Consider the following 26957-nt stretch of genomic DNA (forward strand, 5'->3'; position numbering starts at 1 on the left):
TTGGGTAGATTCAGTGTGGCCTGTAGCCCACAGAGGTAAAATGGGGGCAATGCTGCATTCAGTACATGCAGGAATAATCCAGATATTTTGGTGACTTTAGTGTGGATTCACAGTGTTTCTGTGTGTTTTGGTGCTTTTTGACAAAGTCAATGACCAAAATTTTCTAAAGAGTCTGCATTTTGAAGTATATTCATGCTTACATCAATAACAATACAAAAATCTAAACTACATGTGTAAAAGATCAGAAACAACATGAATTTCTCCGTGATTCAGACTTTTCTCACAGCACTAAATGTTAGGGCGGACCACCTCTGTGCATTTCTATGGGAAGATGTCGGCCCAGAAATACAGCAATGACTCAGTTTGAATGTGAATGTCACAACTCCACCACAGGACCACCTTATATGGGCCACATTGTAGGTCTGCCATGACATTTGGGCACACACAGCACTCAGATCAACCCTTGTCAAGCTTGTGTCATGGCTTCTGGGCCACATCTGGCCCACGCAACACTCAGCAGTGCGATAACTGAACCATGAGAGCCAAAGGTGTCCCAGACTGAGGTGCAAAAGTGTCGCTTACCTGGGTTCTGTTATCGCTTTTTAGATGAACATGTTAAGCTTTTAGCTTATTAGGATCAAATATTCATATACAGAAGCCGGTGGCAACTTTCTTACTTGAGTTATATAAACTGCTATAAAAGAAGAAGAAACAAGCAAAAGCAGCGTACAATAATAACATCAAAGCAGTGCATAAAAGAAGCTGGGTTTAAACGGTAAGTATACAGTTTCATCATGTATCATATTTTGCTGTATCAAAAAGAAATCCTTGAATTATTTACAGAACTGGAAATGTCTTTATTCACTTGCATGTAAATTGTAAAAGTTATTTACGGCTTAGAAACCTGCACCAAAGAGATATAATCATCTCTCCCATTCTTTTCTGTGCACCCAAACGCAGCACAAAACCCGATTTTCCCCACCTTTCCACCAATCAGCGCCAAGTTTCAGTAGTAAACAAGCGGCACCGTGTGGGAGTGCCGCCGCCGCTGATTGGCTACGCCGGGGCTTTCAGGAACACACCCCCGTTCCAACAACGTGTTCAGACACGAGTTTCGCCGGGAGGGACTGAGCCGGACCACAGAACACAGCCGAGATTAAACTCGTTTCCAACGCAAAGTCACGTAAAAGCACGGCGTGATGATCCCGGTTACACGCGAGACACTTGGTGCAGCGATGAATTTCAGGCTGGAACGCACAAACAGTGACGTGAAAACAACAACACAAATGAGGCCATTTCTGCAGTCGTATTAAGTTCGTGTAGTTTTCACGCATTATATTGCAAGGCAGTAAAACCTTAAAAACCCCGGGCGCGTGCAGTCGCACGCACACGACGCTAAAGCTGCAGATGAAACAACAGCCGCGCTTCCAGCTGAACGTGTCGCCTATTTGGGACTAAAAAAGATGCGTCATAGAAAAACAAGCCGCAGTTTATGATCCCGCAATTACATGACTGATCTCCACCCGGCAAGACTGGAATCCGGAGAAACAACTCTCCCTCCCTCCCTCCCCCCTCTCTCCCCCCCCACCCGGCTTACCCCGCGCACACACACAAAACTGTATGTTGGCTGTTTTCTGCAGCGCAAAACAGCCTCTCCGCTTCTAAAAACAGCGCGTTTTACTCACTCTGTCGGGGGGAAGTCCTCCGCTCAGAGCTGCAGCTGCGGGTCGTCGCTGCCTGGTAGTCCTGCCGCTCGCCGGGCTCGTCGGTCTGCCGGAGGAAAAGGGGGTTGGGTCCGTCGGATACGCGCCTACGTGTGTCTGCTCGGTGGACCAATGCCGGGGGTGACAGCTGGGCAAGAGCGCAGAGATATGAGCCTGCAGCGCGCCGTGCACAAAAGGATGATCTAGGTGAGGGGTTACCAGAGCATCATCATCGTCATCATCCATTCTCTGTCTGTCTGTCTGGAGCACACAAATCTGCTGTGTCTCAACATGAGCACCACAAATGGACCCCGTCCTTAAAAATATTTTTTTTAATTTTTAAAGCAATTATGCTCGACATTTATGTAATTACTCTGCACCGCACCAAGATGCAAATCTTAAATATCAAAAAATGACGACCATATATTCCATAAACCAGAAAGGTCACACAGGCATCTCCACAGAATATCTGTTATCAATCATTTGTGTCAAACATATGGCCCGCAGGCCGTATCCGGGCCATCAAAGCCTCCAGTCGAGCCCACTGGAAGGCTTTGCAGAGAGTGACAAACACTGGGACTTTTCACTGTGTTTGCAGGAGGCAGTGATGCCAGGTCAGCCTTTGAAAGGCTCCCGTCACTTTTAAGTAACTCTTCATTTCCTGTAGAGGCCCAGAGTCAGAGATCTGAACTATAGTTGTGGAAAAACCGAGCCGTCACACGCCATCGATTTGTAAATGGTTGGTTAAATACACGTTACATGTCCAAGATGTGAATTTTAGATTTATCTTTTTTTTTAAACAAGCACATCTTTTGTTTTTTATTGGTCCGACCCACTTAGGATGAAACGGTGCTGCATGTGGCCCATGAACTAAAACGTCTCCATATAGATGTTTTGTTCGGATCGTAGCTGCTATGATTCCATGCTGGACGTGTAGCACAGCCCAGTGATCAGATCCCCCACTAACTGTTTATTCAAATGAAAGAAGCTGAAAAATGCACGCAGCGTATCGGACACCAGCTTCACACGACAAAGTGCCTGAATACAGATCAAACAGGACTTGCATGTGTGTTTTAAGCGTGTGCTGCAGATCCCCTTGCCTGTGTGTGTGTGTGTGTGTGATTGTTTCTGTGTGTTTGAGAGGCCGGATTAGTGTCGGCTGTCTGCACCCTCTCCACCAGACATCCAGTCAGCAGGGATTTTAGGGTCTGAGCGCCTACACTGTCACAGAGAGAGTAACCCAATCCTATAGTCCCAATATGATTCCTAAACCAGACAGAATTCCTTCCCTGCTTTATTTCAGCCACTAATGCCGCTGTGTTCCCTTCAAGGGCCGCTGGCAACTGCCTCTCCTGGTTAGCCAGATCAAAACCGACGAACAGTGCACAGATTAGATAGCAGGACCTACTGAGTGAACAATTAGAGCAGCAGGATTTTAACACTGTGCTGCTGTGCAATAGACAATCTAAGGGTTGTAGTCAGGGAGAAAATGTAGGAGTCAGTAGGTGGTAGCAGAGTCTGCAAACTGGTTGAAATATCAGGTCATCCCAAAATGAGACATCCTCTATTTAACGCAATGGTAGCAGACAATGAAGCCTACTTCTGCCATGCTAGCAGATGAAAATGCCAAGACTCTGATCCTGTAATGTTTATCATACCTGCCATCTTCTCTTTTTTGGCTGTCAGATTAAAATCCAGTGGTGACGGGGCTTTCTCCATCGCTGCTCCGAGACTCGGGAACAGTTTTCCCTCTTTTATAAAATCCTCTTCCTCTTTGGAAATCTTCAAATCAAATTTGAAGTCCCACATTTTTCTCTCCTACCTACCTCTCTGACACCACTTTTATTCAGTTTTAGTGATTCTGGTCTTTTATCTCATTGGATGATGTATGCATGTGTATACATATACACATATTTTATGTTCTTGTGCATATGTGCATGTACATATATATTTCTAACAAGTGTATATGAGAGTCATATATACATACATATATATATATATATGGATGTCTTACAATGTTTTTTTATCTTATCTGTTTCAATTCTTTTGTATTGGATTATATTATCCCTGTTCAGCACTTTGGCCAACACTTGATCTCTTTTGAATGTGCTATATGAATAAAACGGACTTGACAGATTGCTAATATTTTGTAAATGATTGTATTTTAAATCTTCTGATCGGTAAATTATGTGCTGAGGATTGCACTGGTGGCCTGGCCTGTCACGTGGAATGTTTTAAAAATGCATCCTGCTGCACAAAGAAGCCACAGACCGACCTGTGCCTGCTCCATGGACCCATGTGAGCAAAGAGAGCGAGAGTTACAGGAAAAGACTAGCAGCAATGTGCCAGGATGGCACAGCCATACATGCCATTGGAAGGTTTGCCGTGTCTCACAGCAAGAGCGTGGACAAGATATCAATAGATGGGCCATTACATGAGTGGAGCTGGTCACAGCTGTAGAAAAGCATCAACCCAGGAACATGATCAGTAACTACTCCTTTGTGCAAAGAACAGGGGGAGCTCTGCCAGAACTCTGACCTCCAGTGGGCTACTGTGCATGTTTCTGGTCAATCTTCCGACCCAGTACTGGACCTTATGCTCCACAGTGGGTCCTGGGTTCCTCCTCGTGTGGATCAATGCCTGACCTTTTGTTGCCAGAGGACTGAACTAATCATTTGATTCAGGTGTGTTGATGCAGGGTGAGATCTAAAACCTGCAGGACACCGTCCCTCGAGGCCTGGAGTTGCCCGCCCCTGGTGGAAGTATTTGATAGCAGTGTCTCCTGGTGAGCCCTCCCCACTTCACACCAGTTGCTAAAACACAAACATCTCAGCATGTATAACTTACATTTTCAAACCCCGAGCAGACGATTAAGAGCATGTTGTTTGTAATAATGATCGGACAAAACAGTTTTCCACATCTTTAATGTACAGTGCCAAGATAAGCGTTATCAGTGATGCCGGTGCTGCCTCATTAGGGTGTGTGTCATTTGAACACTTGAGTGGATTTACATGGTAAAGGATGGTGTGACAGCAGGCATTACAAGAATGATAACTCCACCCTGCTTTGAGATGTTGTGACCTTTGGTTCACATTAAATTGTCTGCAAATACAGACTCCACTCCAATCATATCACCCGCTTTGTTCACAGAGCTGGTAATGCTACGAGTCATCGGCTAAGCAGAGAGGAGCAGAGATACAAAAGTATAAATGAAAACAGAAACACGAGGTGAGAAAAGTCCTTCTTATCACAACGTGTCAACATCTGCATAGAGAAATAAAAGTCACTTTCATTTGTGACGTCCACCCTAAACTCTTCAGCACTCATTTGAAAATAGCTAGCAACAACATTAGCACAGATTCAAAGAAGAATATCAGTGTCAGACCTTTTTTGTCAAATGTGAAGCTACCGATAGCAGCTGGTTAGCTTAGCAAAAGGAAGTGAGAGGAAATGGTTAGCCCCGCTCTATAATAAAGCTTTCAAAGAGGCAGAGAACATTTTTCACGTCTCCCTTCATATTCCTAACACTAATTTGAGCTTAATCAGCCATGTCTGACTCAAAGATGTACACGGCCCCAAACGAACCTGCTTATGCTGATATTCAAACACAAACTTGGCTGGTTTGGCCTTAGAGTCATTTGACACTGCACTCAAATATTTTTACATACTCACCAGATAGCTAGCTAGCTAAAAGCCAAAAATACCCAGCAGCAGCAGAGCTTGAACCACAGACAGGCCGAGCTGTGTAGCTACAGTGTGAAGTGGCCCAAAGAGAACGGCTCGGTGCTGTAACGTCATTCTCATCCCACTGTTGACGACAAGACCAGGCCCAGAAATAAGGCAAAGCACCCTGAACCCTGAGATGAAGTAAACGTAATATAATCTGTTATTAGCTCTAGCGGGCTTGTTTTAAGGCTTGGTGAGTCTTTAGCCTTAGCATGAGAATCTGTGGAGACATGATTTCAATCATCTTAGTGTATTCTTAATGAGAAAGCACATTTTTAAAACTAATAAAGTAGATATAATCTGTAATAAAGAAACTAAAGGTGGCACTTATTTAAACCAATCAGAAAAGAGCTTCATAACAATTACATGATTTGGTCGTTTCCCTGTTCTGAGTGTAGTTAACACACTGCAGGTGTAATTTCCCAGCTTACTCTGAAGCTAAACAAACATGACAACTAATGAAATTAACACCAGTGAGCACCAGTCAGAGTGAAATAAGCTCAAAGACTTGATAGATGCGCCTGTGACGGACTCCTTTAATATCTCAGCTTCAAGATTTTATGATTTTCACACTCTCACAGTAAATCAGTTCAGATAACTGCTTATATTTTCTATGTGATGAGTGGATGTACTAAAGGCAAAGACAGGAAAGTTCAGCTTACAGAATCCAGACGTGTACAAAAGCTTCCTGTTACATAATGAAGACTTCAGGAAATTAAACAGCATCCAAATAAGTGAAGGTCTGATTTGTTAAAGACGAGGTATGGATGGTAGCTCGAGCTGGCAGAGGACAGAGCCAACTTTCCCTCCTACCCTTCCTCTCCTTTTTCTGTCCATCTGTGCATTTGGGATATGATCAAGTGTGGAAAACTGGGGTTTCTTTGCAGTGGGATGTTGTGGATGATTTGTCCCTCTTCCGGATTCTTGGCTCAGAATTTGGGAGCTTCTGTTTTCTGGGGTGTGTTGTGTGGTTAGTGTTCAGGAGTATAACTGGTTGTTTAACTTGTTCCTGCTTTAGGCCTCTGTGTTGAGAGTGTGTGTGGAGGCATGTTTTTGTGGTGTCTCCATGTCGAACCGCCTGAAGAAACTAGGTCTGGGAAAAATCAGATAAGAAAATGTAAGTGCAAATGTTCATTTACATGCAACTGAAATGTCTTAATCTGTGGTGAACTCACCGGACGCATTTCCCGACTGTGTGGCAGTCGTTCCATTGGATCCTCCTCCTCCTCCTCCTCCTCCTCCTCTTCCATCAACATACTGTGATGGAGCAGGACCAAAGAGTTAGGACAACAAGGACATAATAGAGTGATGTAGGAATGAGTCCTGGAACCAGGAAGTGAGCTGGCATTTTTGCACTCTGGAAATTTTTAACGTTTTATCTTGCGCCATAAAAACACGTAAGAAAAATCGCGTGGTCCTTACCGGGTTCCCAAATGATTGAAACAACGTGAAACGAACAACACCCCGTCTTTATTTATTTAACAAAACAAAACCAAAGTCCAGACAGAAGGAGCGTGTGAGAGAAACCGAGTCCAGCTGGTGGATGGACGGCCTCACACTCGTCCCTAGAAGACTTTGGTCTAAGAGGAGCTCGTGATTGACTCGGCCAGGTCATGTGGATACGCCCGAATCATCAGCCCTCCACCTCTGGCAGGTGGTATGAGGTGTCTGAATCTCTTCCTGTGCGTTATGGCTCCATGTTAGTCCCACACTGTTTCAGTCGTGTTGTTTTTGTTGATGTAAATTTGCAAACTTGAGCAGTGCTGCCCTAACAAACCCTTCTTATTCAGTCATGAACGTGCTGATGGAAACCTGCAGAGTCTGAGATGTTTCTCTGAGCAGTGCACAGTCTGATGTTGGGGTGAACTTGCTTGTGAATAGTCTTTCTAATTGTTTCAGAATGGTTTTATAAGTCGAATATTATAAAATTCAGTTTCCTTGCAGCATACAGAGATATTCATATTCTCTGCTGAGCTGATGAGCAGCTTATCAGGAGGTTTGCAAGATTTTGGAATTCACCGTCGACACTCACAAAGATTACTGGCCACAGCGTAGCAACAAAACAGTTTTCCCCTCGCAGACGTCTGTGGCTGTCACAGCGAATCAGTGGTCGTGGTGGTATTACGGTTGCTTGACCTTTCATGGCAAATTTGGGTGGTTTAAAATGAAGTGCTAATTTGGTTATTTTGCCCTTTTGTGTCTCATTGCCTCTGCACTTCTGCTGACAGCCGGCCCTCCAACACATCAGCCCATATCCACGGTTTAATGTGTTTGTCTAAGCTCACTGCAGCATACTGAGATTGTTTTTGGAAACATCTTAATCCAATCAGGGTTTTGCAGGTAACTCTCACGAACATGTGAAAAGCCTTAATAATCTTAATCTCTTCCTGACAATGCACAACAGCGGTCAGTCTTAATCCTCGGAGACAGCGCTGTGATATTGAAAACAAAAGGTCAGCGCTTCCCTGCGTCACTTTAAAGAGCTGTTTCACTTTTTTAATGGAGGCAGTGCACGTCTGTTTCCCTTTCATCTGAACTAAAATAAGTCTTTCTCCTTTTTTTGGTTGTTGTTTTGTTCCCTGCGTTTGTCTCTGCCAGTTGTCACGTTTTTGTCTTGAATTTCTCAGTAAAAACTAGAGAACGCCGCGTGGAGTCCTTGAAGTTTTTATATTTGAATGAACATCAACATTTGCATTTAATCATTTAAGTAACATCCTGCAAATGCAATAAACAGAAGAGCAAATGTTACAGTTGAAAGTAATCATTCATATTCTGGATTTTGGTACGAGTTTGTTTTTGTCTTGTATCTTTATTTCAGCGCTCCACATATGCAGTAAAAGTCTTGTTGTAGAAATTTCAGATAAAAACAAAAATGATTTCTGTCACATAATCGATTATTTGCATCTGTCCCACACAGCCTGGCTCTAATGAGGCCAGTATCACTGTCTCTGCCTTCCTTTTGATTCTTGATAATTAGCCAGTTATGGCTCATAATTGGAAACTAATGAACTGCAGCAGGTACTGCGTGCTGCAGTTAGATACTGAAGTTGGTTTCTACTGATGGGAGAGAGAGAAAACAAAGAGCCAGTTCATACCGCTGCTCCGCTCACGTCATAGGCGTTGCTGCTGCTCCTGCAAACGACAAGAAGGTAAAGTGGAGGTCATTAAGCCGTATGATGGCATGCTACTGTAGATTTGCTCCTTATCCACACAGAGAGCAAACAAAGGAGCAGAGTCCTATTTACATGCCAGTGTGCCATTTTGTTTTATGGCTGAAAACTCTGTCCATGTGTCATCGTTTTTTTCTCTCTGTGGCTCTCCTACCTTTTTATTAAACATCTCGACCACGACTTATAAGTGCATAGATTTACCAGTCCCATTGTTCACAGCTGTGTGCTCGCTCTCACAGCCTAGCCCCAAATCTGATTTAGGGTTCATTCACTTCAGTCTTATTCCTATAGTGCATTTTCACAACGGCCGCTGCCTCAAAGCTCGGTTAGAGTTTTAAGGAAAAAGCAGAAGCAGACATTTTTGAAAGAGGGCTGCCTGGACCACGAGAGCTAAAGCTAAGTTCAGCTGAGGAGAGGATACATTCCTCATTTAGCTGCTTGATTCGGGCCAAACTCATGAGAAACTTTGATAAGAATAAAATTAATTGGAAATTTAGCTTCTCTGGAAAAACTCCAAAATCACTCGGACTGGTTTCAGATTGCTTTGAGAAAAATTGTCTTTCATAGTTTGCTTACACTCGCATTCTTCCTAGTAGCCAGCAGGTGGCGACTACTCTGTCTACAGAACAATGGCGCTTAACCTCTTGAGGTTGAAGAGAAGTTCACAAGTAGTTCATTTTATAAATTATGATCAGTTTTAGAGTCAGAAAAGACAAAAACCATGAAAAACTATACCAGTGGCTAACAATGTGTCAGTGAAAAGCTGTTAGCAGATCCAGATCCAGACTTTTCTCGTCATGTCCAGTTTCAAAGAAAGCGATGGCAAAAATCCATAACAGTGCAGATGTCCCATCTTTTATATACAGTCTATGGAAATGTAAGACTTGAGGCCAGATTTGGACTTGCTGGTATAAATTTGTGAAAACTTTAATGTACTTTGGTAAAACTGGAGTCTGGATTCAGCTCGTCCTGTCTCGAGTTTTGGGACTGAACTCGCAAAGACATCTGACTGGACTCGAGGAGTTGAGATTTTCTCCTGATGTGCCTCGATGGGTTTCTAAAAAGCAGCTTGTCTAAGATCATGCACTGATCTGATCATTTATCGTTCTAAAATTTCCACATGTATCAGTCCTGTGAGGATGTGAGACCATATGTACACAACTCAGTCAATAAACAATAAATTATACTGGCGCCATATTGTTGCCATGCTTTATATAAACAACCACTCATCCTGATGCTCCTGTTCATGTCCAACTCCACTAAATGAAAAAGCAGGTGATACGAGTGTTGTTTCGCCCTGCAGTTCGTCACTTTCACCGGTATGTTTGGCATGTAAACCACAATGATGGGCGTTTAAGCACATGCACACACTAATGTGTGTAAAACTCTCACCAGGCCTGCACACACACACACCTCATCGAGGTCATTAGGGTAGTGAAGCTTTATGAGCCCAGCCCATTTGGTGCAGCTGCCAGACCACAGAGTGATTTCTGTCTTCCTCTTTCAACGGGCAACACCCTTCATCAGAAACCAGCTATCGGGTCTGACAAGCTTTGGGAGAGTGATGAATGGTGAGCAAAGTCTACAGACAAATGAACTGAGAGCCAACTAAAACCAGACCGTGTTGGTCAGGTCCCCAGACACTGCTCCTGGCTCCTTTAATTCCCAGCATATTTCAAGCCGTTTAACCAGGTAAACAACAGGAAAAGAGACAAAAGCATCCAAATGGATATCCCATTTCATCGGCACACATTGCTCACCTGTTACACTTGGCGCAAAGAGCCACAAGAGTGATGCTGAGGACGAGGAAGGCAACAAGGGAGATGACGCCCACCTCTGGAGAAAACCAACCCAGTGCACCGACCATCCCAACCGGAGCCATTCTTGAAGTGTCCTATAAAGAAATAAAAACACAACAACATTAAAGGAGCTGTGAAGTAAAGTTCATGTGCACACAGTGGATCGCAGCTATGTGAAACTCCTGTGAAAGAACCATAACTATACCCTGTAAGGCAAAATAAAACTAAAATCAAGGGCTCACAGCTTACGTTGTTGTGCTGCTTGGCTCTGTACTGTCACCAGCTGCTCGCAGTCATTCAACTGCCTCTGCTTTATGTGGCTCAAAGCATTCAAACAAGTTAGGGAGGGACCAGTTATCCAGTCTGTTATGAAGGAGGTGCTCGTACAAGCCCATAAACAACCTATTGTCTCGTTCATTGTCTCTGAATAACATTTGCGTCTGTCATGCCTACGGATTCCAGAAAAGCTGGAATGCGCATTTTATCGGAAAACTCCTGTCTGACTTATTTAAAAGAGAAAATAGATGAATCCAACAGGAAGCTGTAGTGTACAAACGATAATAAACAAAAGCAGCTGTTTCCTAGAAAACACAGCAGGTGGTCACAGGCCAGCAGCTGCTTCAACCTCTAATCTTTACGCACTTTAACTATACAGTCATCTTCAAGCTATGGCAATACAGTGTTTTGTGTTTTTTAACTCAGGACCACCGCAGGCACAAGAAACGTGTTCTTCATATGTGCTGTATTTTTATATGTCGGTAACATGGCTCTTTTCTGGGGATGTGCATATGTGGAAAGATGCCAGCACAGAACCATCATGACGGGGTCAAGGCATGAGGAGGTGGTGGTGGTTTGGGTGAGGGGGTTGCAAAGTGGCTTGCAGAGCAACTGTAGAGTAGATACAGCAGATAAGCAGCATATTTCCTATATGAGATTTTCAGCAAAGACGTTAGCAGTGATGCGATGATGTGTGTGATCAGACTTTTTATATAATCCTGTCGACTCTGGGGTTTCAGAGGATATACTGTAAACAGCCACAAAAAGACACACATGATAGTTTCTCCATGTTTCTCACTGTGCCGGCAGCTGATTGGCCCTGGCAAATGAAATTATTCCCACAAGGGTGTATTAGATAAAAAAAGGATCTTTGTTCTAATGCAGAGCACTGTTTGGACCTGGATGCAGACTGAAGGGATTATTGTGCTTATGTGGGCGGCAGTCTCAGCTGTGCTCGTGGAATTAGAAAGATTAATTTGAATAGGGTCAAGACTTAGTCATGAAACTAAGGGATCATACAGAAGAGTGACTGCTGGAGCAGTTATCAGGGCCAGCTGAATGGTTGGGCACTAAATATGTTTCATTTTGAAACACACACACACACACACACACACACACACACAGGATATGCCACCTTTATGAAAGTTTGACATAAACAAGTATTCAGAGAATTGCAGTGATGTTCCCCCGCACATGCACAACACCCACACGTCCTCGCCTCACCACCCCGACTCGCATGTCTTTGTGAGGAATGACACGAACACCAAGCAATGCGCCCACACCCATTACCTGTTTAACAGCCCCATCCTGTCACGATGGCCTCCCGGAGCCCCGCTCAACAGGCAGTCTGCACCTCTCAGCTATTTTCCTTTTACTGATATTCACATGAGATATGCTCAGCAACACAAAGGGAAATCAAGAGCCACTCTTCCACAGCACTTCAGGTATTTGGACCATAGCCACGAATGCAGCAAACAAATAACTCCTCTTTGCTTCCATTTGAAGAAATAATAGGTGTAGAAGATTACTCATTATTATTGAATTTCTGCATACAGAGCTCATTAACAGGCTGCTGGGACACATATTTGGGTTATGTATTTCAAATGACGTATACTTAATTGCTTTCCTGAGACTTCCAGCAGAAAGATCGAACAAGTTCAGAATCGTTTGGGAAAAAGGTCCAATTGTGCCCAAGAGCTACAAAATCTGCCCAGTAGCACTTTTAAAGGATGCAGTGTGATGTTTGTCATGTGGAGCATGTTTGCTGTGCACAGGAAACGTGAAAAGACATAAAGACCCATCCAAAGGAGAAATCAGCACCGAGTCTTTATGGATCTGCTTTGGGACAGAGATCAATCAGCTAACCTATCACAGACAAGTCTACATGCTAGACAGCCAGTGCACTCACAATCAAATGAATACAGGTAAGGAATCAAATATTGTTCACTGCTGCTAAACATAGACTTTCAACCTTAAAAGTAACCCAACTAGAGGAAACCACCGTACCAGCCAGGGTCCAGCACATAACCCTGTTTAAAACCGCAACTTTTCATTCACACGATCCTTTTCTAAGAAGTCAAACAACCACATATAAAGTGGTGACTCATTCAACCTGATAGCTGACCTTTGTTACCTTTGGACAAAGTCAAATCGACTCCCTCCCTCCTCTTTGAGATAAGCTGACAGTAATGAGGGCGGCATGAATTTTCTAATTAAACTGGAGTAGAAGAGCCTCACAAAATGTTGAACTATTCCTTTAAAAGGAGCCTGACTCTGGCTCCCATTCTGGGCCGTCTCGTAAACTCTCACAGGGGGAAACTTTCTTCACATAATAGATACAAAAGGTGTGGCCGCAGCCTTAAAGTGCTCGACATACAGTCGGCCTAGCGGAACAAAGAATGGCCGAAACCTCAGATACAATAACCTGGTTTCCTCAATGGGAACGAACAGGGTCGACAAGATATAGTGTTTACCTTCCATTATAGTGCCTATAAACACACGTCACTCACAGCCCGTTCCACACAACCTCCAAAGTTTATCATGTTTCTGGTCTCTCACGTGAATTTCAGACGAGGACAAAAGCGCATCGAGTTGATCTTCTCTGGACGTGATCTACAGTATAAATGTTTGTTGTTCTCGATACGTTTCCAACAGCATCCAGAGACTATTTTAGGTTATCGTGCTACTGGATTACTCTGAGCCTCTGTGATCAGTATCATGGGAGGGTGACTCACTGTGGAAAACTTTACTCAGCTGTAGTTAGCAAATTATGGCAACTATTTCTTTCATGAATCAGCAGTTAAACCTTCAGATATACCAGACCGGAAGAAGTTTGAGAGTATTTTATTGTTCAAGTATTTCAGTGATAAGATACATTTTTTTATTTTTATAGACAAAAGTAAATATATGGATTTTTAAACACATGACTTGGTTTTAATATTAAAATTATGATGATTTGCTCTTTGATTTTTCTTTGTTGCGCTCTCACTCGTCTTTACTCTGCAGTGCCTTGCTCATGTGCTTCACTGCGATCAGCGCCGTCAGGATGCAGCACACTAACAGGACGGGGAAGGATACGCACGCCCACCACAACTGCCACTCCCCAAATAACTCCACCACTGTATCCCTCCGCTGGGCGTAGTCCTGGAACAAAGCCTCCAGCTGGGACAAGGTGCACAGGGACAGAAGCATGTGGAAGATTTGGTGACCCTGGCCTGCAAAGTCACAGTGGCCTGGAAAGAAGCGCTCCGGGATGGGGCAAGAGAAGAAGACTGCAGACAAGAGGAAGCAGGCGATCTGGAGAGCGTGGAAGGGCAGCGAGGGCTCCTGTGACCAGGAGACAGTGAGCAGGCGGTGGGCTATGGGGCTGATATCCAGCACGTACGCTAAGCCGGTGGGGATCAGCTGGCAGACTTTACGCTGAGGCGGATATGGCCGCCTGTACCTAAACTTGGCATAACAGCAACCGGTGCAGGAGAGCCACCCAAAGAAGGCGGCGCCAGGCAGAAACATCACCCCGACGCGTTCTCGCCACGCTGGCTCAGACGCGTAGAAATAGTGGCCGAGCGAACACCCGTACTGATACACGGCCACACCCACGTAGTCCAAGAAGAAGAAGAAGTAGTGTGCGCGTTCAGAGTGAGATTGCAGGAGATGAGCCGCCACACTGAGGTACAGATATGTGAGAGATGACACCAAGAACAGGAGCAGAGGTAGCGAGGCCGTATCCAAGGTGTACCCCAGGGTGTCTACATTGGCCCACCAGCGGAGCAGCAGGACAGGACCGGCCAGCAAGTGGGTCCACACGTTCAGGGACTCATTATGTTTCTGGAAGAGGCTGAGAAGATAGCAGCGCCAGTCTTGCTGGACAGGACGGTATCCTGACAGGATGTAGGGTTCCCGGAACAGGCTGGGTACGTGGGAGGCAGTGACGGTGGGGCTGGGTGATGGTAAAGAGAAAGGGAGGAAGTCTGAGAGGTGAGGGAGACGACGCAGGTGCTTGGTGCTCAGTGTTATGGTGCTGAGCCGCTGCAAAACCTCAGTCGACATCTTGACGATGAAGAACCAGAGGACAGAGCACCCTGTGGGAGAGATTAGATTAATGCAGGCCTTAAAGCAGAGGACTCGACACGTTAAATTACACCTCACAGGAGCACGCGGTGTGCTTTGATGTCACATTCTGAATTTTTAGATGCACGAATCTGCGCTGTGGATCAGTGGCAGGAGGGTGGGGATAAATCTAAGATACAAAACAAAATATAAGATAAGACTTTATTGATCCCACGACGGGGACATTTTTGTGTTGAGGGGATCAAAAATCTCACAAAACCAGCCAAAAACATGCCAACAGAGACTGGGCTGGAAAACCCTGAAACCAAGCCGCTGCAGTCCACAGTGTTTCCACTGTTGGTCCAGGCTTGGACTCCTGTGACATTCCAATTAAGAGCTTTCAGTCGCCAAAAGAAAAACAGCCAACAGGAGACCTTTAATTATGTAAGCCAGACATTCTTCTCTTTTTGTGTCATGTGCACCGGAAAAGCAGCTATGCAGTCAAACCTGTAACCATCACCCACCTGTGGTGAAGCTGCATTCTGGATGGGAGCAGGATCTCCTCCTAAAAGGGTGCGCCCCTCTCTGCTGGTGACATAACAGCTAAAATCTTCCTCTTTTCCCCTTGACCATGAACACCGGCACCCATTTAGAGCTTCCGAAGGGCCTTTTGACCTGAGCCGCTTTATGTTAGGAGCCCATTCAAGTTTGTCCAAGGTAACCCCGGCCGCACGTGCGCTTTTTTACGCATTAAAAAAAGAGGGGTAACACGTTGGTTTCCCGTCTTTTATTTCAACATTAAAACGGAGAAGCTCCATGAGCCACACAGAAAAAATAGACCGCGTTTCTTCCATCATACATATATTTATATGACGACAGAAAAAAGAAACATACCTGCACCACAGGACACCCGTTGCCCGTCTGGACTCACGCGTCACTGCAAGAAGGTGGAATAAAAGGTGTGCAGCAGCGCTTCTTCTCATACAAACACAGGTGGGGAACTACCACATGCTGGTTTAACAAGATGTTTCCAACACTGCAGGGCGGAGGGAAAAGGCTTCAAACTACTAACCTGAGAGGCCGGAGAAATGGAGGGGTGGGCGGGGTCAAAGTGACCAGAAACGCCCTCAAATGCAGTCACCAACGCTTTGAGGGCTGTGACTGTTACTCTCCGGAGCTCAGTGTGTCCGCAGTGTTTGCATTCACCTTCTCATTAGAAGACCAGTTTATCGGCACACTTATTAAAACACGTGCGTAGCTTGTTGTTATTATTTTTTATCTGGATTGTTTTTGTTTGTAATCATTAATTATTATTAAGTTGATAACAACTGTTTAAGCGACTGAAGGCACATCGTGGCCAAAGCCTTGTAATGGTGACACGATAGAGGTCAAAGTTAACGTATACATGCACGTATGTGTCTCCATCTACTGTTCTGCACTGCACACTGCACTAAGACGGTTTCCCTTTGGTGTGCACTCAGAGGTAATGAGAATGTGACAGTATCCTGGTAACCTGAGGTGATCACATGTCCCACTATATGTGGCCAACATATTTAACCAAAATCAGGTCTCATTTGCTGTTATTAGTTGACCTTATTATTTCATTTGTTCTGATTCATCCATCAGGACATATGAGATTTCTATTTAGATTTATTTAAGTGCCATGTTTCCCACCTTTGTAATGTCTATGATGGTTTATCCCTCACACCCAAACTCTAACCAGTGAGTGTAACAAGACCATAAGACCACTTATACATATATTATTGTATTTACTTGGTGAGGGAGTTGCACTCACATTAACTCTTTGTCCTACATGTGATCATGCTGAGTCGGTTATAGCAACATTTTCCACACCTGTGCCTCGGAGCACAGGTGTGAAGTTCCAGGGATTACAGTCAGTGCTGTGAAAAAGTATTTGCTCCATTCCTGATTTCTTCGTGTTTGCATTTTTGTCACATGTTTGAGATCATCAAACTAACATAGATGGCCAAAAACAGAATGCAGTTTATAAATGATAATTTCATTTATTAAGGAAAAACAAAATGCTATCCAAACCTGCCCTATATGAAACAGTAATCGCCCCACGTCAAGCCATCACCTAAAGAAAGTCATTAACACGCAAAGGTTAAAAAGTATTTTCTAAGGCTAAATCTAACTGGAGAAAACTATAAACAGTGGTGAACCAGCCTACCAAAGTTGCTCCAAGAGCATCAACGACTCATCCAGGAGGTCACAAAAGAACCAAAAAAAATATCTAAAGAGCTGCAGGCCTGACTCACCTCAATTTAGGTCAGAGGTCATTCAACAGCAAGAAAGAGACCGGGCAAAAACAGCATCCGTGGAAATGAAGTATTTCAGTGTTATTGCTAACTTCTCCTAAGCTAATGTTGTGTTCAGCCTTTACAAAACAGATGAGACGTGCATGATTCCTAAACTCGTCCCCAAACACAGAAGCGTGTGGTGTATTTTCAGTGTGCAGAAAGTTTGAACATGAGCAGAAGCCCTCCTGAGACAAGTGACACGTCAACATTTGGTAACTTCCCCAGACAAAAGACACAAAACAGCCCGATGTGAGATGGAATTATAAACTCACTGAAAACCAAGCAATCAAAAAATAGGACAGAACAGGGAATCACGCCCACGTTTACACTGGAGGGATAATATTAAATGAAAAAGATGAAGAATTCTGCAGAAATGACGTGCGAGATGCTCAGAATTCGTTGTGTCATCCTCGTGCCCCACAAACATGTTTTTGGTTTCTGACCACACTTTGGTAATTTGACAACATATTAAGCAAAAGCACTAAAATGATTCCTGCAAAATTTCACCCTTAAGAAACAGTGAATGATTTTGGTGAGGAAATGATGATCACAGGAGAATAATTACAATAGCATGATCCAAATTTAGGATAATCTTTTGGGAACCTATTAGTCAGTGCATGATGCCAGTAATGGGCATTCGGATTAAAAAAAGAAAAAAGTAATTATTCTGATTATAATGCTGATGAGATATTCCTGATTGCATAGTGGACCAAATATAGCAGGTGAAATGAAATTTAAAGGCTTTAGATGGATATTGATGCTGATGAAAGACATAAAACAGTCTGTGATGATAGATAAAACATGTTATTCATGCCTGAAATGCAAAGCAGTGCAGATTAGAAGGTATTTGTAAAAACTAGCAGGCAAAACAACTGGTAAAGACATTAACCTTCCACAGTGAGGGGGACATGACATGTTTTTCCACTTACAGTGGGGAAAACGATTAGTTACACTGTGAATGGAAGTGGAATCCAAATAGACTCTTGTCCGTGACAGTCTTTATATTTTATGTTTGAGGACTATAGCGTAGAGTCATTACACACAGAATCAGTCAAATCTGAGAAAAGGTCCCGTATGACCTCCTCAAACTGAGCTGATGTTTTTCTTCAATAAATTTATTGGAGCTAATGAATTTTTCCAAAATGTAAACTCCAGATCATGAAAACCATCAAGTTCCTTGAAGTCTATAATGTTTGGTCAAAGCACAGGAGATGTCCACATAAAAATAAAAAAATAAAATACTGAAAATCACAGTATGTATGCAAGTTATTATTGTTCATTTTCGGTCCTATTTTATATGAAAACTTTTAATTAAATGCAGATTGTCTGAAAGAATGCTTAATGTTTATCAGTGGAAGAGTGAAATGTAACTTTAATTTGAAAGAACACATGCATGCTCCATTTGTCTTTCTTCTTATTAAAAGTCTTGCTATGTTTATATATTTGACACCAACTGCTTTATTTTTTAAAGCTTCAAATAAATGTCCCACTAAAAAAATGTAGGCATGTGTTTATGTCGCCATCTGCTGGGCAATCATGAAAAATCCCTTTTGTTCATTTTTAGCAGCCAGCCCCTTCCTGATGGGTTTTCGCGGGAGTTTTTCAGGGGGGACGGAGTCACGTGGTAACACGAGGCCCGTATTGGACAGTTGTACGTTTACCCGCCGACTATGTAAAGCGGTGCGTGCCGAATTGACCAATCGAGTGTCACGCTGAGCTCGCGGCTGGTACGTAGTGGCGCGAAAACCCTTCAGTTGTGCGGCTTGACTGAAGCGGAGCAGTCGGAGCGGAAGGCTGTGCGGCATTTTACCGACTTTTCAGTAACAATAACGAAGCGCGCATAATGGCAACCGACGTGGCAGATGACCGGGAGATGAGGGAGGCTCAGAGGGACTACCTGGACTTTCTGGACGACGACGTAAGTCTGTTTTTATTAAATTCGCCTAAAGTCTTTGTCTGGAGCTGAGATGACAAAACATGCGGTCACAACAAAAGAGCTGTAATTTGGTATAGTACAGAAAAAAAAATGCTGCTGTCAGATTGCAGATATTAGGTATAAAAAGTCTGTTTTCAAAGTTGATGTTTTTCAGTCATACTCGTAATTTTAGTCGGTAAGCGACGTCATCAAACGTGTGCCCGTTTCTTCTGTGCATACCTGCAGCAAGACCAGGGCATCTATCAGAGCAAAGTCCGGGACATGATCAGCGAGAATAAGGCTCGGCTCATCGTCAACATCAACGACCTGAGGAGACGCAACGAGGCCCGAGCTGCAAAGTAAGACAGGAAAACTGGCTGATGGCGCACACGAAGTTGTGCTGGGCCCCACACGCAGGACTGCTTCACCCCCCAATGCTTGGCTTATTGCTTGAGATACACAAACGGGTACTGGTCCGATACAGAGAGCAGTGTTACTGAGTTATTACCACGAAAAGGTTTGAAATGTCCAAAATGACGTCATAGTTGATGGCAGTTGGCCTCCCTACAACATTGTGATTATGTTATGTTGAATGGTTCCATTAATCTTTACTGTTTTTAAAAAAATGAATATTTAGATGGAAAAACATGCTGAGTTTTTCTCTTCGTGCTGAGGCTTACTTAGAAACTCAACAGGTTTCAAAATAGTATATCCACAGACTGTATTTAAAGATGGCTGTAGCCATCAGCTGGGCTCAGACTGAGCCTTTGAGCTTCACTTACCTTTTTTGAAACTTGTTATAAGGAGCAAAGGCTGAATCTGGCTGGAAAAACTGAGGGATGCTCAGACTGGTGACCTCTTAAACACATCCAGGTTAATTCGGGCTTTGAATGGGACCATGATTTACAAAATGATCATGATTTTGTGCTCAGTATAACTTGAAACAAGCAGCAGGGAAGTGTATACTGAAGCCAAAGTGCTGTTTGCCATACAGTTCAATACTAAGACTTTTTTTCTGAGACCTGAAGGATCACTGCCCCCTACTGGCCAGCAGAAAGAATACAGGTTTAACGCAGCTTTACTTTATGTCCAAAACCAGACTTGATTCATACACATTCTTCTTCCTGTTGTCAAACCTTTGAGCTTGATTCCTGTTTCCATACTGAGTAAATAAAAAAAAAAAAAAAGAAAAAAGGGGGGGGGGTTCGGTTTTAGTGAGTACAGGATGTCATAGCCCTTGAAAACACGCTGAAAGCCTTGATAATAAAATCCATGGTTTGTCTTTGCAGACTGATGAACAATGCATTTGAAGAGCTGCTGGCCTTCCAGCGGGCCCTGAAGGACCTGGTGGCCTCTGTTGACGGCACCTACGCCAAGCAGTACGAGGAGTTCTTCATCGGCCTGGAGGGGAGCTTTGGATCTAAGCATGTCTCTCCTCGAACGCTCACCTCCCGACTGCTGGGCAGCATGGTTTGTGTGGAGGGCATCATTACAAAGTGTGAGTTTATTGGCTTTATTTATTCGTGTAATCTTTAAGTTTTACAAAGTCTGTATGAAAGTATGTGAAATGTTAATGCCTCCTGTTTGCTTCGTCCCTGTAGGTTCCCTCGTCCGTCCCAAAGTAGTGCGCAGCGTTCACTACTGTCCAGCCACTAAGAAGACGATGGAGAGGAAGTACACGGACCTGACCTCCCTGGATGCCTTCCCCTCCAGTGCCATTTACCCCACCAAGGTAAATGTGCCTCATTCTCTGTAGACTTGGGGGTGACCGCTGTCTTTATACTTATGTATTTATCTTGTTTCCTGTTTGACTTGACATAGGACGAAGAGAACAATCCTCTGGAGACAGAGTTTGGGCTGTCCATCTACAAGGACCACCAAACCATCACAGTGCAGGAGATGCCTGAGAAAGCTCCCGCTGGCCAGCTTCCGCGCTCTGTGGACATCATTTTGGACAACGACCTGGTGGATGCAGTCAAACCAGGAGACCGGGTGCAGGTGGTTGGGACGTACCGCTGTCTGCCTGGCAAGAAGGGAGGATTCACCTCTGGCACGTTCAGGTCAGCTGGAATAACTTGGGCTTAATGGGTTTACCTCACTTGCCTACCATTTGTCTTCTAACCCGTCCCTTCTCCTTTCATCAAAGGACCATCATGATCGCCTGCCACATCAAACAAATGAGCAAGGAGGTGTCTCCGTGCTTCACTGCTGACGACGTGGCCAAAATCAGGAACTTCAGTCGGACTCGTTCCAAAGTGAGTCATCTTGGCTGCCTTCTCACACGTGGAGGAGTCATCCTAACTAAATGTGAAACCAAACCCTTTAAATCTTCGTCCTTTGTAGGATGTCTTCGATCAGCTCGCACGTTCCTTGGCTCCCAGTATCCACGGCCACGAGTACATCAAGAAGGCCATCCTCTGCATGCTGCTGGGAGGCGTGGAGAAGGTCCTCGAGAACGGCTCGCGAATCAGAGGAGACATCAACATCCTGCTCATCGGTATGAGGACATCGTCCTAGCTCTTATTTATACGGCACCTATGAAACCAGTTTGTTCAAAACACAACGGCCAATGTGGCCGATACAAGTAGAGTTCAAATGAATGAAACGGCAAAGGAAAGTCTTATCTCCTCAGGCCAAAGGCCAAAGGCGAGTCCTGAGGCACAAGCAAGCTCGACTCTACATTTAATTTCTCCCTTTGGAACAGGGAGAAGGGCCCCATGTTTAGGAACCACAGCTGCACACTGGCTGGAGCTTTCTGGCCAAAGCCAGATGTACTTTAAAAAGCAGTGGGAAGAGGAAAAAACCCACATTGGATTGGGGCAATGGTAAACCCTGCAAGAAGCTACACTCTGAAGTAGCTGTTGGAGTTGTAGCACTCAAGTGTGGAAGTGTGAGAGCGTTGGTTTAATTCAGGACTCTCTTCAAATTTTTATGGTGACTCAAATTGTTCTAAATTTCTGGCTACAAGCTTTACATTCATGGACAAAAGGCAGAGGGAAACCTGACCAATGCAGTTGGTAGAACTGAACAATAAAATGTGTTTGTGCCATAAATCAGTATCTGTGAGAGACACCAGTGAAAAGGGACCTAGACTTGTTCCTTGTGGTACACCACAGGGAATGGCTACCTGTACGACTGTGCTGACTGAAGAGACAAAGACAAACTCAAGGACTCACACGTGGACATGATGGTAGTTCAGTTCTGATTGGGGTGGGGGTAATGGTGTGTTGGTGTTTCCCAGGTGACCCATCGGTGGCCAAATCCCAGCTCCTGCGTTACGTTCTCCACACAGCACCCCGAGCTATACCTACGACTGGACGCGGTTCATCTGGTGTGGGTCTGACCGCTGCCGTCACCACGGATCAGGAGACGGGTAACTAATGTCCCCCAATCTTGTTTGACCTAAACAAGTAAAGGACCTCTGTAAGTGCAGCCAGCACAGCTACATTACAGCGAGCCTCCACCATGTCAGGTCTTACTGTAGTCAGAAAATGTTTTACATCTTTGCTTTGTGTTGCCTGTTGTAGTGACGATGGATGTGGCACATGAGCAATGTGCTGTTAGCTACACTGTTTGTCCCTGTTAGCATGAGCTAACATGAGCTAACGTGTTAAACACGTGGAAACACCTGCTGTAAGTGCATTTCTCCCTGCTCAATACCAACATTTGTCCTCCGCCAGGCGAGCGGCGTCTAGAGGCTGGGGCCATGGTGCTGGCGGACCGCGGCGTGGTGTGCATCGACGAGTTCGACAAGATGTCCGACATGGACCGCACAGCCATCCACGAGGTGATGGAGCAGGGCCGTGTAACAATCGCCAAGGCCGGTATCCACGCCCGTCTCAATGCCCGCTGCTCTGTACTGGCTGCTGCCAACCCCGTCTACGGCCGAGTGCGTGACCACACCCACATCTGTCTCTGCCTGCTAGTTAATTTTGGACAAGACCTTTAACGAAAACTCTGCTCTTCCCTTTTTTGCAGTACGATCAGTATAAAACCCCCATGGAGAACATCGGCCTCCAGGATTCGCTGCTGTCGCGTTTTGACCTCCTCTTCATCATGCTGGATCAGATGGACCCTGAGCAGGATCGTGAGATCTCGGACCACGTGCTCAGGATGCACCGCTACCGTGACCCCCGCGAACAGGAAGGAGCCGGTACTTCATTCGTACTAGGACCGCGAGATGAGACCGTTTTTGTCCGATTATTAAAACAACAAACATGTTGTGTGTTTCAGCCATGGCTTTGGGCGGGACCGTAGACGTCCTGGCGACAGAAGATCCAGATGCTGCAGTCGAGGAGCACGAGGAGCTGCAGATCTATGAGAAGCACAACAACCTGCTGCACGGAAGCAAGAGGAAGAGGTCTGAGAGCAAAAACGTGCCTTTGACTCCTGTGTTAATAACATGCCACTGCAACAGAATAGAAACGTTTGTTTTGTTTCAGGGATAAAATTGTGAGTAAGGAGTTCATGAGGAAGTACATCCACATCGCCAAGGCTGTGACTCCTGTGCTCACAGAGGAGGCGGCCAATCACATCGCAGAGGAGTACTCGAGGCTGAGGAGTCAGGAACAGCTGGGGGCCGATCTGGCCAGGGTGAGCGCGAGCCGACAAATCTTATGTGTACATAACCGGGTATAAGACGTAGTAGTAAAACCCGATTGTTTCCAGACTGAAATGTTTATGGGAGCCCTGAGGTTTGAAAAAGTGGAGGCCTTTCTTGTTTATGCAGATTGTTTGCACATCTTAAATTGTTCCCGGTTGCTTTAATGGCTGCTGTTTGTGTTCTGGTTAAACCCACTGAGATGCAGATGTGCCCTGATGTGTCAGGACCCGGGTGCTAATCCTCATTCCTCTCTGCAGACCTCTCCGGTGACGGCTCGGACTCTAGAGACTCTGATCCGTCTGTCCACGGCACACGCCAAGGCCCGCATGAGCAAAGCTGTGGAGCTGCAGGACTCGGAGGTCGCAGTGGAGCTCGTCCAGTTTGCCTACTTTAAAAAGGTCGGTGTTGTTTCTGCGTTCTGCGCTGAGAGGTCGAGGACCTCTACCGTTCAAATTTATCAATCTTTTTTTTTCTCTCTACAGGTTTTGGAGAAGGAGAAGAAACGTTCACGACAGGAGCGCGACTCTGATTCAGAGGAGGAGGAGGAGATGCCCACACAGCGTTCACAGCGAGCTGTGAGGAAGAGGTAGTGACTCATAAACCCAGCCCCCCATGTGATAAACAGCATTTTTTTTAAAATGGTGCCTCTGCTTCAGCACTGATGCTTTGTGTCCTGCAGGGGGCGACGTGGCTCTCAGGGCAGTGAGCCCTACAGCCCGTATGACTTCAGTGAAGACCAGGAAGTCCCTGAGAGTGAGCATCATCTGTTATCACGCCACAGCGTAGTCTGTCGCCTCTTTGGTCTGAAATGACCTTTCACATCATCCATAATAAAGTTGGCATGTGATACCAACATTACTATCAGCACTAGTATATTCCTATTTACTGCACTAAAATAAAAAAAACAGGTTTAATGTGCTTTTTTTTTTTTTTTTTATTTGACTCTTATAAAATTGCTAATTTGTCTCATTTATATTTAAATAATATTTTTAAAAAGGCAAAGTTAGTATCGCTGCCGTGTAATAAAACAATATCATTATGAATTTGCATTGCTGTAGGGAAAAAGTCTTTAGTTCTGCATGTTTCATGTTCTGGTTTAAGCAGGCTTCATGTTAGTTTCTACATCCCAGTTCTCACTTTGGGATTTGTTCTTCAGTTCAGGCTGGCACCCCGAAACCAGCCAAGCCGAGAGAGGACGAGCCCATGGATGCCTCGCTGCAGGCTGAAGATGCTGAGCTGTCTGCAGAGAGGTGCGTGTGTGCGCGTGTGTGTGTGTGTGTGTGTGTGTGTGTGTGTGGGTTTTTATTTTGAAATGTCATGGCTTCTTTCTTGTCTTTTCTACCCCAGGCTGAAGGAGTTCAAGTCGTCGCTGTTCGCCGTGTTCCAGTCTGCTCACGCTCAGTCGGTGAAGATGAGCGCGCTGATGGACGACATCAACAAGGAGCGTCAGAATACGTTTGCAGAGGCCGAGGTGCGTGCCGCTTTGGCTCGCATGCAGGATGACAACCAAGTCATGGTGGCTGATGACATCATCTTCCTCATTTGAGACAGAAATAAAATTACTTGGACTTTCAAGAAGCCGTGGATCATAGCACGCCCCCCCGTCGTTCATCGGACACGTCATCTGTCGTCTTATCGTGTTTGTTTGGTTTCAGCAGCTCAGGTCTGCAAACTGGGATGAAGATCAAGTCTTATTACTTCATGCACTTGTTTCAGTTCAGTGGTGGAAACGTTGCCTTAGAGCGTCTTTGATTTCAAGCATCGTCACTGCTCCCGACGCTCTGTTTTTACCGACGTTTGTCTCTTCTGGACTTGTATATAGTTGACATGTGTTGTTGTGAAATATAAAAAAATAATAAAATGTCATTCTTGGTGTGAAAAAAGGAAAAAGGCTGTTGATTTAACACTGAAAGTGCAGCACCTGTGAATACATGTGGGGGAAGGGGCTGCATGTCTGGTGCTGGTAATCTCTCCTGCAGGTACACAAGTGTTTACAAGAAGCATTTTAAAATCCCCGATCAATCCACACCTCAGTGTGTGTGGGTGGCACCTCCCACGGTCGTCACAGACCTCAGAACTGTTTAGGAAATCGGCGTTCAACCTCACCCTTCTCACTTTTTCATTCTGGTTATGTGCTCATGTTAGTTTCTCAGGTTTACCAAAGGTCAGATGTGGCAACGCCTCACAATCACTGCTCGGAGAATAAACTGAACTGCGGCTGTGATCGTGCTGAAGATAAGAGTCGACCCGCCTCAGCAACAGCGTTGCCTCTGCCACCATCCAGGACGCAGGGCCTTGAGGTCTGAACGCCTACGCCTGATTCATACCGTTACGCGTCAGGCTCCTGTGTCGCCGTCGTTCCTCGTAGCTGCAGCCTTAGATTGTAACAAATGGTACCGGGTTTGTCCTGGTGTCCTCGTCTACACAGAAAATAAAAGTACGGGTGAAATGAAACTGTAAAGCTAATTGGAACATGTTTGTTTGGTGTGCAGACCACAGACTGCAAACAGGAGATTTGGTTGCTGTTTGCAAAAACCCCAAAGATAAAAGCAGAGAGAGATTTTTATTAACACAAATATGGTGTTAATGTTTCTTTTCTTTGTACTTTGTGAGGAAAAGGAAATGTGTGCAGCATTTTGTATGAGTACATTTCTTGTTCAGCACTGAACTCCTGTGTGAAATGTCGTGTTTGGGATGTTGTCTGCACGACCCCGATCCATGACCGAGCCTCTACCGTGTTTTACACACGGCTGCAGACGCTCGCTGTTTTACCTCGGTCCTCACCTCCTCGTACATCGCGCTTTGGATCATCCCTCCGTACGACCTGTCGCCCAGTTTTTGTGTAAATTGGTGAAGCTCAGCTTCGTGTGAGCCTCCGTCCCACTGACAGCATTTCTCTCTCAGATGTTTTGCTGGGTGTTTCTCCTGTTTGTGAAGGACGTGACTTCAGGATACTGTTCATTTCTACAAGGACTGGATTAAACATAAAAATCCGCCAATGATAAAATAGTTCTTTGAAAGACCTTCAGAAATCAAAAATATAAATACATTAGGGCAGACTGAAGACTTTTTTTTTTACAGTACTGTAAATGACTTTGCGGTGTCATTCTTATAAATCTGATATCAAATCATTTATATATAAACTTTACGTGTACCACGTTTGTGGTTATGGTAAACCCAGCGCCTCATTTCACATAAAAAGCGTGGGATTCATTAGTTGACCTCATTGACGTGTTTTCAGTTTCCATTGCACGAGTCCATCACCGACATCAGCGGCTCAGCGCTGTTCTGTAATTCCCTTTAACTCACTTTTTTTGTACGTAGCTTTCAGAGCCATCCTTGTGAAAGAAGCTGTATCAATAAATAATCTTGAACTTGGGAATAATTATACTGT

At 44.7% G+C, this 26957-nt stretch overlaps 3 protein-coding genes across 5 annotated transcripts in view; 1 reads left to right on the plus strand and 2 right to left on the minus strand.

Annotated features, from left to right (window-relative positions):
* znf395b (zinc finger protein 395b) overlaps positions 1–1949 on the minus strand; it is a 16259-nt gene extending 14310 nt beyond the window's left edge. Inside the window, exons 1-2 of the mRNA XM_019353491.1 lie at positions 1923–1949; positions 1686–1851 (exon numbers count right to left, since the gene is read on the minus strand). Of these exons, the coding sequence (XP_019209036.1) occupies positions 1686–1851; positions 1923–1949 (193 nt within the window). The remainder of the gene's footprint in view (positions 1–1685; positions 1852–1922) is intronic.
* Positions 1950–8215: 6266 nt separating this feature from the next.
* Positions 8216–16088, minus strand: paqr8 (progestin and adipoQ receptor family member VIII). Of its 3 annotated transcripts, none has more exons than XR_001223955.3 (3): positions 15619–16068; positions 10360–10493; positions 8216–8561 (listed from the first exon to the last, which is right to left on the minus strand). XR_001223955.3 is itself a non-coding variant. In XM_025898985.1 (3 exons), the coding sequence occupies exon 3, from the start codon at positions 14722–14724 to the stop codon at positions 13660–13662; it is 1065 nt and encodes a 354-aa protein (XP_025754770.1). In that variant the 5' UTR covers positions 14725–14756; positions 15249–15462; positions 15619–16088; the 3' UTR covers positions 13503–13659. The 3 variants fall into 3 exon arrangements, 2 of the variants coding, with proteins under 2 accessions (XP_025754770.1, XP_019209072.1); XM_025898985.1 differs by lacking the exons at positions 8216–8561; positions 10360–10493 and adding exons at positions 13503–14756; positions 15249–15462 and having other exon boundaries at positions 15619–16088; XM_019353527.2 differs by lacking the exons at positions 8216–8561; positions 10360–10493 and adding an exon at positions 13503–14756 and having other exon boundaries at positions 15619–16086.
* A 2641-nt stretch (positions 16089–18729) lies between these two features.
* mcm3 (minichromosome maintenance complex component 3) lies at positions 18730–25453 on the plus strand. The gene is made up of 17 exons (XM_003440712.5): positions 18730–18963; positions 19207–19319; positions 20250–20458; positions 20562–20692; positions 20782–21020; positions 21107–21215; positions 21304–21457; positions 22202–22333; positions 22641–22849; positions 22939–23113; positions 23194–23320; positions 23403–23553; positions 23821–23961; positions 24046–24149; positions 24243–24316; positions 24720–24813; positions 24911–25453. The coding sequence occupies exons 1-17, from the start codon at positions 18889–18891 to the stop codon at positions 25107–25109; spliced, it is 2436 nt and encodes an 811-aa protein (XP_003440760.1). The 5' UTR covers positions 18730–18888; the 3' UTR covers positions 25110–25453.
* Positions 25454–26957: the final 1504 nt, after the last annotated feature.

This window comes from Oreochromis niloticus, linkage group LG15 (assembly GCF_001858045.2).
Source record: "Oreochromis niloticus isolate F11D_XX linkage group LG15, O_niloticus_UMD_NMBU, whole genome shotgun sequence".
Lineage (NCBI taxonomy): Eukaryota > Metazoa > Chordata > Actinopteri > Cichliformes > Cichlidae > Oreochromis > Oreochromis niloticus.